This window comes from Mycena indigotica (genome assembly GCF_014461135.1).
Source record: "Mycena indigotica strain 171206Taipei chromosome Unknown Mind.scaff0013, whole genome shotgun sequence".
NCBI lineage: Eukaryota > Fungi > Basidiomycota > Agaricomycetes > Agaricales > Mycenaceae > Mycena > Mycena indigotica.
In genome coordinates, this window is record NW_023503012.1 from 174521 (window position 1) to 188153 (window position 13633).

Consider the following 13633-nt stretch of genomic DNA (forward strand, 5'->3'; position numbering starts at 1 on the left):
TTGTTCGATGACCAACACCAAACTGCCGATTCTGAACGTACAACATACCTTTCCAGAGGTGATCTCGGACGTTCGTTCTGGAGGCTTGCCACAAGACACCTTTTGGCTGTCATGCTATGGAGATGGTCCAGGTATCCACTCCAAAGTACGCGTCACCCTGGATGATATCCAACGCGATGTTGTGAAGCTCGATGGCTCGTTGGGAATAGAGATCAAGGAGCAAGGCAAGAATGTGAGCATTGCCTTCTCTGGATTTCCTTTGCAAATCGCTCTTAGCATCTCTCGTAGAAATATGCCGTGCAGTCCAGCCAGCACGGCATTCAAGAGACTCTACTGTTGGTCCCCTCGCACCTATATGCTGACCCCAATCGCTCGAATCCACAACATGCAAGTCCACGGCCTTGTCCTCCTTTATCTAATCATTTACTCTTGACTAGCCGCACCGAATAACAGCATTTGATGTTGCTCCCGATGGTTCCCAGTTTGCTAGCGGCTTCTTGGACGGCTCTGTCCACATTTACAACACGACTCCCAAGATCCAGCCTGTCGAGACCGCGTTTGGTAAAATCCACAAGAGCACCACCAGCTCTCTCCGATTTTTCCCTTCGTCACGCGTTCTTCTCTCCGCCGGTGCCGATTTCACTCTCTGCATCCTCCCAGCAGAACCCTCGCCTTCTTCCAGCTCTTTGTCCGCTGTTCGCACACTTATGGGTCACAAACGCGTCGTCACATCGACAGCAATAGTTTCGCGCGGCCGCAATATCGTTTCTGGATCCCTAGACGGGACCATTAGACTATGGGACGTCTCTTCTGGAGCCCAAATTCACTTATTTACCACCGGTGGCGCCACCGGCCGTCTCGCACCAATAACGGGCATGAGTCTTGGCGAGCGAGGAGGGACAGTGCTGCCAAATGCCCCATCGGTTGCGAATCCCGATACCCGAGAAGTCGAAACGAGCGATAAACTACTCTTCTGCGCCTTACAAACCAAGTCTTTTGAAGCTATCGATCTTGGCTCCCGGCAAACAGTCTTCAGCGGCAGCGCGACTGCCCCACTCTCAAGCATAAGCTACTCACCAGAAAATAGTCTGCTTGCAACTGGCTCCAACAAGGGAATCGTCGATGTCTACGACACCCGTGCCCTGAGCGAAGGCCGCGTCCTTGTGTCATTCGCAAGAGGCAATAATCAAGCCGGCATCGCCGACTTGCAATGGGCCAACAACGGAGGCCAACTTCTAGTCGGAACGGATGACGGCTTGCCATTCATCGCGTCTATTGACAGCTCGTCTACTCCAAGAGTCGCGGGAGAGCTCGTTGGGACAGATTGTGATGCTGTTCGCTGTTTACGTGCGGCTGGCAATAGCGTCTGGACTGCGGCAGATGATGGTGTAGTGCGGCGCTATGACCAACTTTGGTAGGAAAGAGAGGTCTTTGTCCTCTAAAAGTGTACAGTGTACTACTAGCATGAATAAGATTAAACTCAATCGCTCTTCGGGTGTGCGCCGTCAAAATCAAAAGCACCATAACCTTCGACCAAGCCAGGCATACCGACTTGGTGTAGTAAGGTACATCTTGTACTGCGTGCGCTCTCTTCGTTTCCCCCCCAAGGTACAACCACAGCTCTGCGTCAACCTGACAACCACCTAAAAGATGGAATGCAGTTGCTCGAAGCGTCTAGCAGTGCTAGCCGTCTACACAGATTTTCAAATGACTATAACGGGATCCGTACTCGTCGTCGTGGGCGATAAAATCTATGCATTCTGCCAGATTCTCGGCTAGGTAGATAGTATACAAGCGCGGCGTATCAACAGGAGGAGAGTCCAAGAAGGGTGATGGTGACATAACGCGAAGGGAATAGCGTACACAATTAAAGGAGGTAGAAAATATACCGCATGTTTGTCTGCAAGACACTGTTCAACACTTCTCCCACATCTTCACCGAATCGCTGTGAAGGCTCCATCAACAGGCTTCCACAGCTCAAGCAGAATAAAAAGACGTACACAACCATCGCGCGCTTGGATATATCTTGAGGCCAAGTCGGGTACCATTTGTCTTGCGCGCGCAAAAAGTCCAACGGCGCAGCTGAAAGGGGAAAAATCAACAATAGATCAAGACGAGAATGAAAAAGACACACTTGCAGACCCATCCAACCAAGGCTTCTCAGGACCATCGGGGAACCACCCATTTGTGCCCCCCAACAGCGACGTTCATGATCAAGTAGAAAGGCTGATCGAACGGCGCGGCCTTGGTTCCATTGACCCATGGGTTGTCCAAAACAACACTTGCAGTCCCGTTCTGCACAACCGTGGGGAAGTTGCCGAAATCCCAGAATGACTGGGCCAAGCGCATCTCAAACATATGCGAAAGTCGCGAGTCGACATACATCCGCCTGGAATTTAATTTAATTTTTTTTAAAATCAAGAATTGGAAGGAGAGAAACTCACATAAAGTTTTCGTCCCACTCCAAAGCATAAGTGTGGAAATCAGCATCGTAACGGTCCCGGCGCATCGTCTTCCAGCCGTATGTCTTGGCAACCGCATTCAAGAACGTCGCAGGGCCCCAGTTCAGCGAGCTGCGGACGTAGTTGATGCCCTGCTTAGGATAACTGGGACCATTACCCCGCGCCTCCATGATGTCGATCTCTCCCGAGAGTGGCCATCCACCGTACACATTCCCGACAGGCAACATCCAGATTGCAGGCCAAAGCCAATCTCCCGTCGGCAGTTTGGCTTTGACCTCAACACGCCCGAAACGCAAACGAGCCGAACGACGAGTGCTGATGCGAGCACTCATGATGGGAGGAAGGATTTTGCCTTGTGTTGAATTGGAGACAGCCGAGCAGGCTGCAAGGTAAGCAGGGAGATCCAGAAGTGCATCGGGCGCGATAGCACCGTCAGCTTGCTCGCCCTCCGTCGTATTGATCCCGACAGACCCATGTCCAGAAGTGGAATAGCCGGAGGAGTGAGTGATGTTGTACGTGCAACCCGTGAGGTTGTAGATGGCGCCGTCAAGAATACTTGACGTGGGAATGACATCCGAGGTAAGAGTCGGAACCAGGTAGAGCTGGTTGTTGTAGATGAACGAATTTCGATCGGAGTTGGTCGTCATCTCAAATTCACCATTCCTATGCTCGGTTTAGATGTAACAAGAGATGCAGCAAGTAACACGTACCCAAAGCCGCTAGCGTCCACTTCACGGAAGAATGTGCCTCCCTCTCCAGCGACACCAGTTCCAAACAGGTCTTGTGTGGTCTTGTTGGTGAAGTCCTCAATAAGGACTGGGCAGAGATTGCCTTTGAGTAGCATGACCGACTTCCAGCCAGTGTAAATCCGCACACCACCACAAGCAAGACCTAATGCGATATCAGATCTAATCTTTTCCATAAAGGTAAGAAGTGACAAACCAACTAAAACCATGAAATAGGTAATTAGATAGGCCCAAATCGAAGAGGGGTCTTTGGTGCCGACCCACGGTTTATCGAGTTTCGCACTGAGCTTAGGGCGAACAGTAAACTTCTTCTTCTTCACTTTGCCAGTTTTTTCGTCGATTTCCTCTTCCTCCTGGACGGCCTTCGTCGCAGGGTTAAGCAATGCAGTCGATTTAGGACGGTCGCGACGGAGACGTGCTGTATTGGGAGTGGCGTAGATGGTCATTGGGCGGGCAGGCGGCGATGCAAATGCTTCGCGACGAGTTGTAGGTGTACTGCCGCCTCCCGCCAGTGCACTAGAAGAAGCTGTTGTGGGGCGACTGAACGAACCGCGTTCATTAGGGCCAGCTAGAGTCCCAATCGAGTACGTAGAAAACGCACGTCCATGAGTGACGTCGATAAGACTGGACGCGCGAGTGCTTTCAGGACTGGCAAAGGGGTATGCAGGAGAGTCAGCGCCTCCGGCCGAGAATGAGCGAACTGAAGCTGGTGGTGAGAAAGGGTTTTGCTGGGGAAGAGCTGTAGAAGACGTGGGAGGGGTCTGAGGGTTGAATGGGTCTCGATTGGCGGTGTGAATGGGAGGGGGTGAGGAACGACAACGTTCTTGGGGTAACGGGTGGAGAGGGACCAGTAGCTGATGGACTGGGTGGCTCCGACTCGCCTGCCTGTTGTGTCGACGCGAACGGCGCGTGAGGAGGTAGTGACGCAAAAGAGAGTGGGGCAGGTCGAGCAGCCATTGGACGGTGGTCGCAGAAAAAAAGAGGGAAGGTCTTTTAGGCAATCGGCGAGTGGAAAGGTTCGACAAGTTGCCAGAAGCTATTTGAACGGATTTGTACGTCTTGTTCGGTGCGTAACCACACGCCACACAGGCCGGTCACTCGAATGGACTTGACATAAGGCAAAGATATGGGCCTATCAAGGGGCAACTTCTGCCTGCCTGCGCGCTGCCACCGCATATCGCCCATCTGCCACCGAGATGGTCGAAAGGAAAAAAAAACACAGACGTGACAGATTGATGGTAACAGAATCCAATCAAAATCCCGATCAAAATCCTTTCATTATGTCTTCCGAGCGGATCGAAAACCGCAATATAACCCCGTCCATCCCCATTAAGCAGCTCGTCAAGCACTGGCAACCTGCCAATACCTCTGAGGGTATTCAATTTGTTTAGAGCTTAAAGACTTTATTTGGACCCGACGAGAAACCCTTCTCTGAATCGAGTGCGGTGCAACCGGCGTTAATGACTGGCACTGACTGGGACGGCGCTTTGGTAAACCGATACCAGCTATTTTCAGCCATGTCCAAGACAGCGCCCACTTGGTCGCTCATGTTTCCCAATCTACCTAGCACGGACTTGTGGCTGCAACCTGTAACGCACACCAGGTCCTGGATAATGATTTTTAAGCTCATTGAGCATGCAATCTACAGCAAGACTGGGTGCAGATGAAGAGTCAGGGCCAGAACCTGCGTAAATCGTTGATTGTCGCCCATGTGACTTTCATGTGATCGCGATTCTTCTGAATTTGCTGCAGGTCGGTCCAGGAGGCACACATCGTTCGCGCATGAAACCTGCGTTTATTTACTTGAATGTAAAATAAGGAGCCTTCAAGGTTTTTGTGGAAGAGAGTGGAAAAGGCCTCTCAGCAAGCATGTTCCGATCACCGACTGCGGAAATTTGCGGGATTCCGGTGGTGTGACTTCCACATACTCCCGCATCCCATCCTGCAACCTTGACTCAACGTTGACTGTGAGGACTTCGAGGCTTATATGCCCAACCACCCCCAATTTGGTGGAAACTACGACTCATATCCTCGAGCGTTCAAGTTCTTCGCGCATGTGTTTGCTCAAGTCTTTTTCGGCCCAGAATACATACACATTTCGAGAGATTTCTCGGGTTCGCTGCTAAATCTCCGGCGTTGTAAGAGTTCTAACCTACCCGGTGTGGTATCTCTCATATGGGCAGTCATTTCCGCGGCTTCAACCACAGTTCAAGTTTGTTTTCTAGGAGGCCCGACTCAAAGACTGAATGCGTTGAGTCGCTGAGCCACGGCGGTCCCGTAGCGGAATCGTATTGTATCTAACTTGAAGCGTCTGAACCTGCATTTGCCACCATAACTGTGCCAATTGCACTTTGTCGACAACCTTCCGATCTAGAAGCAACAAGGACACTCTTTACTCCATCATTGGTCTCTCTTATCGCAGACCGGCGAGTGTGTAAAGCTCTCCGCGCGATGTTCAACCAAGGGCTGAGAGAAGGGCTCGGACCGTTCGTGTCCATTGAGAAACACGGGAGCTATACTTGTCAAGCTACCTCATCTTTGTGGGGATTGGCACACCGGTAGGGAACTTCAACCAAACCAGGATGTCATAAACGAAACTGAACCCTTCTTAGTCTTTTAATCGTTGTTACCGCGCATTTCTGCAATCTTTTCTCTCAAAAAAGCCGCCGGCGAAGGTGCGTATCGCATCTGATTTGGGATTTTGTCGTCTTCGTGTCGTTTTCCCACTCCACAACTACACTACTGATGCACAGATTTCTGGTCGGCGCCCTGTTTTGTTGCTCATCCCCAATTCCCCGAGGCGGACTCAATACCAAGACCGATTTGTTTACTTGGAACCCCAATCCAGCACCGATATGCTCGTGGAACTGGCCTCTTCGTCTAAGCGATGCGAACCAACTCTCAAAATGGCCATATTTTTCGCAGCCCGGCGCTATCGTCTTCTATCTTGAAACTTTACCACCACGATAGACGAATTCGGGTACCCAGTCGACCAGGTCAACCTGAAATGTTGCTCTGTTGTTCCAAAGAACCGAGTTTATTTGAACTATGGAATCAGCATCGTTGCTCGGAACACTCGCTCTTCAGCGTTGAATGGTCATTTGCAACGAACAAGCAAATTTCTATCTCGGCCGCCTCAGGAACGACTGGGAGACGCATCTGGTAATCACGAAAATGCAAATAGGTTCGTGCAGTAATGACGACTGACGGCCGCTAAGTGCCCAATGGCCATTGAAGCACTTGTTTAATTCGGTCGGAGGATCGTCATTCATGCGCTCAGACTGGTAAACTTGGCCTTCGGGATGTTCAGAACTTCAGGAACAACCACGTTCACCAACTTCGCCAGGCTTTCTATTTGTAGCTAGCGTTGCTTTCAAAATTACCCTTCAAGTTGGTAGCACAGTCAATCTGAGAACGGCTCTCTCTTTGGTGCCTGGCTCCATAATTGCCTACCCTCTTCCCTCAATCCGACCTTGATCGAGACTTCATCCCGTGATGACCGCCAGGAGCCGCCAGCGCAAGTAGCATTGTATTGCTTCTAGGGTTGCTCGGTTCGGATGTCTGAGTCAACCAACTGGCATCTTGGTGGTTGCTTTCCGGTCTTGCAACTCGATGTAGTTGCCATTCAATAATTGTTGGCCTGTGTGACAACAAGATACCTCTGCGAATTACATTGGTTTACTGTGAACTTGGGGAGTTCGAAATGCACGCGATCCAAAGAATAGAGTTGATGTCCTTAATCAGATAAACAATGGAGTTCAAGCGAGGACTGTCAGTGTGGCGCTGGTCATCGAGTTGAACTGCAAGCAGACGGTCGTTTTCGATGCCTTGGGAATACGATTCTGTTCCGAGAACGCCACGTTCGAGGGTGCGAAATGGGAATTGAAAAGGAGGATGATCGCAACACGGTTTAGGCGTTCTTGAACAAATCGGCCACTGGCGGAACTCTCCAGACTTCTATCACACTTGCACGGACTCTCAGCCTCTCGGAGTCACAAGGTAGCCGGACCTGCGCGGATTTTCGGTCTTTCCCAGGCTTGATTTCTCCGCATCTGCAAGATGGAGAGAGAGGGTTTATTGATACGAGGACAGGGATTGGTGCATGCGGGCCTCGGGTTGGATGGATAGAGGGCGAGGCAAAGCTGGAGTGCGTCTCACGATTTCGGTAGGATATCCGCTTAGCCGAAAGCAGCTGCAGAGACTCGTTTCGATTGCTACCAACTTCCAAGTCGTCGAGAAAATGCCTCCTGCAGGGCTTGTGCAAGGGCCCATAGCATGACCTCCCATTCGCGTGACGCACGCAGCCTTCAACCAATACTCATGTCAGTCTTGACAAGGATGGCCAAGCAAAGAGAAGTTCAAGTTACCATCGTTCTGTTGTAAACGCTACATCCGATCGTGAACGAAAAAACTGGCGGAACCGCACCGACGCGACAGGCCGAATGGAAGGCCCCAGGCGTCAGGCTGCATCGTAAGCCAGATTGCCTTACGATTTATCCTTTGCGTAAAGTTTTGCTCATCGACGGTCGAAGCTTGGATTGGTTGCATGAACGATGACTGCTTGAAACCATGAGTTGGCGCAGTTAATCGGTCACCCAAAAATAATCCGAAAAGAAAGTGATATGACTTTATTCCAGTCTGAGGTCGAAATGCTAAGAGTGATCTTTTGTTGGCCCTGGCGGCATCCTGCGCACGCTTGCACTGGAGATAAGTAGCTGACAGACAGATTCTGCATTCCGTGTTCTTCTGTTATTTTTGGACCTTTTGATTTGCGGCGATGCCACTGAGGGCCATCGAGCTGACAGAGATGAGCTATCCAGGATTTCTGGCATGACGCTCGGTCTGCGTGCCTGTCCTGAGTCGTGGGTCCTGACAGCAAGAAAACTGACGAAACCCATGAAGCGCTGTATTTGCCGTAAGTGGTGAGTGTTCATTATCGCAGAAGGGAGGGCAGGCAGAGTGTACCCGACAAAGAGTATCACTGGCAGGGCCGAGGCGGGCGATAAATGCGGGTTTCTGGCTGAAACTGGAGAAGATATGTGGCAGCCGCAATACATGTCCTAGTCAGCGATAAGGAAAAAATGGTAAATGGAACTTTTTGAGGCTATTCCCGCTGAGAGGCTGAATGCGCAATTTGCGGCTTTGATGCGGTGGGCAACGGTGTTTCATTCGATTCGTTGCGACTTTGTCTCTCTCTGGAGCTAATTGACCACCGACCAGGTGAGGCACTGTTATAGAGCTTGCGTGACAATACATATATGGTGAGCGGCGTTGGACTTGCCGTGGATCCTTGTTGACGCGCTGTCTTTCAATTCTTCAACATAAATCCCGTAAGAAGATGGGTATGAACTCATCCGCAAATTAAGCCTTGCGAAAGCGTCGCCAGCTTACATAGAGACGCAGAGCGGGCTGAAGGCGACTGAGGCCCGATCATGGCGTATCGAGAACAGTTATGTTGAAGAGGTCCAGCCAAAGGTGAGTCCGAACCGCTCCGAGCAGAGGCTGTCCATCAGGTGTACATCCAGGGCAGGACGTTGGCGGTGTGTTGTGTTGAACAGATATGCAGGACGAAAACAGTCATTTGTTACCGAACAGACAGAATGGTACTCGACAGAGTGGTGGCGGAGTTTTGGAACGGCAGTTCGGCATCGTTGTTGGTTCTGATGAGCCAAGAGTGTGACTGATCCTCGCTGGTCACACCCTTCCTCATCTCAACCGCTGATTTCTAGAACTCGGACTGGTTGCTGGCGCGCTCTTACACTCTTGCCGCTTGCTAGTCCATCCATCGTAGCTAAATAACAAAGGCCTCGACTGGCATGCTGGGGCGGAAGAAGAAATCAGCGGCTCCACGCTGTTACATGTTCTGCCGAGTAACGACCTGTGAATCCTAGGATTCTTCCACCGCTTCTTGATGACCAAATCGAGCGGTGGAGATTGAGAGGCAAGATTGAAAGGCAATCTCGTCCACATCTTGTATTTATTCCAGCCGCAACTCACAACCTGTCGTTTGAGAGGCACCTTGTCAAGCCGACTTCTTCGTCCATCACGCAACACGCTTGCCTCATAAGCAAGCTCAACGACAGCATCACGCGTTTCCGGCCCCTCCTCCCTCTTTTTCCCTTAATCGACCTTCACGGTGGTCACCGGCGGCATGGACTATGATAGCTTTGACGCTCTCGTCCAATACCTCTTCAAAAAGGTTGGTCGCACATCGGTTATCCCAATTTACTGTTAAAGCTACTTCATAGACGCAAGGGGACGCGTGGTTCAAGCCGTCCGAGGAGAACGTGAGCGCAGGTGTCTGCCTGCGCGTTGAGTCGGGTTTGTTCAGGGTTTTCCCTTACGAAAATCCGTTCCTCGTTCCTTTTGAGGCTGCAGTGAGGGCTCTCAACCCTCTCGTAGCTATCAAGGTATACTTTTCTTTCTCCCTTAGAGTCTCAGACTACACTAATTTCTCTTTCCTAGGTCAGAAGTGCTGCCGTTCACGCTGCCCTCTCCACTGTGTAAGCAACCATCTGTTTTTCGTTCAATAAGTTTATACTTTCCCAGTCCCGACGATGCCACCGCCATCTACATTGACCGAGATACCCGCATTCAAATCTTGGACACGATGGCCCATCTCCCCCAGGCCGAGAAAGAGCAATGTGGTGCTTTCTTGGTCCGTTCAATTCCATTCCGGTTCAACCATCAACTTATCTCTCGCTAGCGCGACGAACGAGTCCTTATTGTCTGGTCAGACGACATCGACTCGATTGTTCCACTTTGTGCCGACTTTGAAGAAAAGCTGGTCAAACTCGTCTGGCGATCTCGAACGGCGTCTGCATCCATCATCACCGCTGGTTCAGTCCCTGCTTCGGTTGCACCATCGACTACCGCTTCTGATGTCAACCTTACCGAAAAACCTTCCCCTCCTTCTCTCCCTTCCGTTGCCGAAGCTGCCACCACTGTGGCTACCACTGCTCCGCCTTCCCCCAAGTCACGATGGTGGTGGAGTTGGAAGCTCGGAAAACGTTCAACAACACCGGCCCCCCGAGATATCGAGAGACAATCTACCTCCGGCCGTGAGGCACGTCCTATCCGACTCTTTGCTCCTTTTTACGGAGGGTTGGGTGCTGGGCTTTCGCTGTGTAAGCTTATTTTGCATGACAGTTCTCCGAGAATCTTATGCTTGGGCAGTCTTTATCTGCAGTGGTTTCGAGATCCTGCTGACAGAATGGCGCATGGATGGCAACGCTCGTCGTTTCGCCCTCATGGTTACGGCTCCCTTCCTTGTCTGCGTGGCTCTGGTTCGTATCAACGCCACTTCCAACTCCGCCTTCTAACTTTATCCGCCGTAGTTCTTCGCGCTCCAAGTTATTGGAGCCATTTCGTTCTTGTGCGTAATCCGACCATTGCTCTCCTTGCCTCTCTTCTAATAGTCATACAGGATTGGTCCCGTTGCTCAGTACCACGAGAATTCCCGGTACTATTCTGCCGTCCGTCCCGAGCCCAATCCAGCTGTCGATCGAGCACTCCCGCACGTTACCGTCGAGTTACCCGTCTATAAGGAAAGCTTGGAAGAAACGATGTATGTTCCATGTCCCTTTTGCTTTTTGCCTCTGGCGATTCCGCCTCTGACAGTGACGCAATCCTTCATTTAATCAAATGAAATCTACCGTTTGAGAACTTTAGCTAACGGCATTTTGTTCTTCGCAGCGCACCCTCCGTGTTCTCCATCAAAAAAGCTATGCAAACCTACGCACGTCAAGGAGGAACTTCGTCGATATTGTATGTCTGGATACTACTGCTCAATGGCTCATCTAACCTAGTTCAGCGTTCATGATGATGGGCTGCAACTGATCTCAGAGGCAGAACGTTCAAAACGTATCCAATTCTATGCAGACCACAGCATAGGATGGGTCGCTCGGCCAAAACATGACACCAAACCTGGTGGATACTTCCGAGCAGGTCGATTCAAAAAGGCATCGAATATGAACTACGGGCTAGCTCTCTCTCTTCGTATGGAGGCCCACATTGCTGCTCTCGAAGAACGCGAGAGCGCGGGAGAGGACCTTGAACTCGGTCAAGACGAGTCACTGGAAGATCGTGCGTTGTCATTGGCTGTTGAGGAGGTTGCAGTTGAAAGTGGACACCGGCCGTGGGCTGCCAATGCGCGTTCATTGCGCGTTGGAGAGCTCATTCTAATTTGCGACTCGGACACTATCGTGCCTGAAGATTGTTTCCGTGATGCCGCCCGCGAGTTGGCTGAATGCCCCGAAGTCGCTGTTATCCAACACGAGTCGGACGTCATGCAAGTGGCCCACCACTTTTTCGAAAACGGTATCGCACATTTCACGCGGCGCATCAACAAGTGCATTTCAATGGGATGTGCTAATGGCGAGGTCGCTCCTTTCGTCGGTCACAACGCCTTCCTCCGCTGGTCAGCTATTCAGGACGCCGCTTTCGTTGATGTCGACGGAGTCACGAAGATCTGGTCGGAGTCGAACGTCTCGGAAGACTTCGACATGGCCCTTCGGTTGCAACTCCAAGGCTATATCATTCGCTGGGCTACATACAGCGAGGGGGGATTCAAAGAAGGAGTGTCATTGACGGTCGCGGACGAGCTCAATCGTTGGCAGAAGTACTCGTATGGATGCAACGAGCTCATCTTCAACCCATTGAAGGATTGGTGGCGCATGGGTCCTATTACTAAGCAACTTCGCGTAAGCCACAATTCACGTGACTTATTATCATTGACAACTCGTCAGACATTCATTTGGTCGGACGCTCCGGTCCACTATAAGATTAGCATGTCTTCGTACATGTTTTCTTATTATGGAATTGCAGCGTCAACGATTTTGTCGATCATCAACTACCTCGTTCTGGGCTTTGCGCTTGATGTTGACGGGTTCTACATGCACTCGTTCGAGATCTGGCTCGCATGCATGATCGTCTTCCCTTGCGCGGGAAATGTTGGCTTTACGCTGTTGGAATACCGTCTCGGTATCAGGAGTATCTTTGCTGCCGCCGTCGAAAATCTGACATGGGTGCCCTTCTTGTGAGTGCGACAACACTGCTTCCATCGCACATCGCTAACATTGGATCCAGCTTCTTCTTCTTTGGAGGACTGAGCATCCACTTGTCAACGGCGTTGCTTGCCCATATGTTCTCGTACAACATGACATGGGGCGCGACCATCAAGGTGGGTTCATGTTTCGCCTTTCATCTGTCCAGTTCTCTGTTCATCCCTTATCAACTCCGTTATCTGTGGTTTCAACTAACGCGCTATTCCAGGAAGTCCAACGGTCCAACTTCTGGATCGAGGTGCCCGAAATCTGGAAGCGATTCCGACTTGCTCTCTGTATCTGCTTTGCCATGATCGCGATGATGATTGTGCTGTCGCTACCAGTTGTTACCCCAGCATGGCAGATTCCAGGTTCATCTTGGGCCGTGATATTACCGCTTGCGTGAGTGTCTCCTTCTTTCCTTTTATGTATGGCAGTAGCTGACGACCCTGCTTGCAGACTCGTCGCGTCAGGCCACATTCTTTTCCCGATTGTGCTCAACCCATGGCTTATGATATTCTCCTACTGAGCTCGACGAAGAGCCCGATTCCCTCTCACGCACGCGCTACCTCTATTGGGTTTATCATGACACCGGACTTATTTGGCCAACTGGTACATTAAATCGCATCCACATAGACATATTTTTTTTCCTCCTTTTGGGTACATTATAATCACGCATGCAGCTGCTCCGTTTTGCTATCGCTGTCACGGTTACTCTACGTTTGCGCTACGACCCCATCTTCGTCCTCTCTCCCCTTGACACTCCCTCTTTTGGACACTCACACTCGCTCAACTGCGCACGTCTACGTACCACCGTTGTACATATACTCTATCGTTCTTGTTGTATGTAGGGTTCTCACTCCGGGATTTTCTAGTCGAACCATGGCATATTGTGTTTATATTAATATAAAGTGTTACCAACGCTAACTTGTCTATTCCTAGTCAGTGCTTGGTCACAGGAGTGATAACCGCTTGCCTACTAGTACTATCAATGATAAGTGCAAGTCTTTGTCCAAGTCAACTAGCTAGAGCGGTGTAACTGCGCATTGACAATCTACCTCGAATCGACGCTGTTTCCAGGATTAACCTGATAACTGAGGGGTGTTTGAACTGTCAAATATGGGGGTCGGCGACCTAAACAATTACAGGTGATGTTGTACATGTTGTTGCAGTTGGTCCCAGAAATGCTATCGACGAATGGATAAGTAGAAAGTCTCGTCCTTTGGTAGGATTTTGATCAAGTTCACTCAACCCACGTGCTTATATCCGAGCACACACAAGTCCAGTTAGCTAGTTGTAGGGAATTACAATCTACGATAGAGAGAGAGAGAGTGGAGGCCAGTGCGGAATAAACAGTGATTATATAGCTTAAAAACCAGTG

The 13633-nt window shown here is 50.6% G+C and overlaps 3 protein-coding genes across 3 annotated transcripts; 2 read left to right on the forward strand and 1 right to left on the reverse strand.

The window, feature by feature from the left end:
• Window positions 1-7: 7 nt before the first annotated feature.
• On the forward strand, window positions 8-1418 carry MIND_01255700 (WD40 repeat-like protein; the record flags this gene model as incomplete). The annotated part of the gene is made up of 2 exons (XM_037369041.1): window positions 8-391; window positions 438-1418. 2 exons carry the CDS (start codon window positions 8-10, stop codon window positions 1416-1418), a joined length of 1365 nt encoding a protein of 454 aa, XP_037214247.1.
• A 496-nt stretch (window positions 1419-1914) lies between these two features.
• MIND_01255800 (GH16 beta-1 3-glucan recognition protein) lies at window positions 1915-4165 on the reverse strand (the record flags this gene model as incomplete). The annotated part of the gene is made up of 8 exons (XM_037369042.1): window positions 1915-1945; window positions 2001-2082; window positions 2135-2156; window positions 2206-2389; window positions 2445-3125; window positions 3173-3353; window positions 3405-4031; window positions 4072-4165. The coding sequence occupies 8 exons, from the start codon at window positions 4163-4165 to the stop codon at window positions 1915-1917; spliced, it is 1902 nt and encodes a 633-aa protein (XP_037214248.1).
• Window positions 4166-9359: 5194 nt separating this feature from the next.
• Window positions 9360-12781, forward strand: MIND_01255900 (Glyco-trans-2-like domain-containing protein; the record flags this gene model as incomplete). Its single annotated transcript, XM_037369043.1, has 14 exons — window positions 9360-9407; window positions 9457-9618; window positions 9674-9711; window positions 9758-9866; window positions 9915-10335; window positions 10385-10494; window positions 10546-10583; window positions 10635-10775; window positions 10904-10975; window positions 11022-11910; window positions 11956-12245; window positions 12296-12389; window positions 12482-12654; window positions 12712-12781. 14 exons carry the CDS (start codon window positions 9360-9362, stop codon window positions 12779-12781), a joined length of 2655 nt encoding a protein of 884 aa, XP_037214249.1.
• Window positions 12782-13633: the final 852 nt, after the last annotated feature.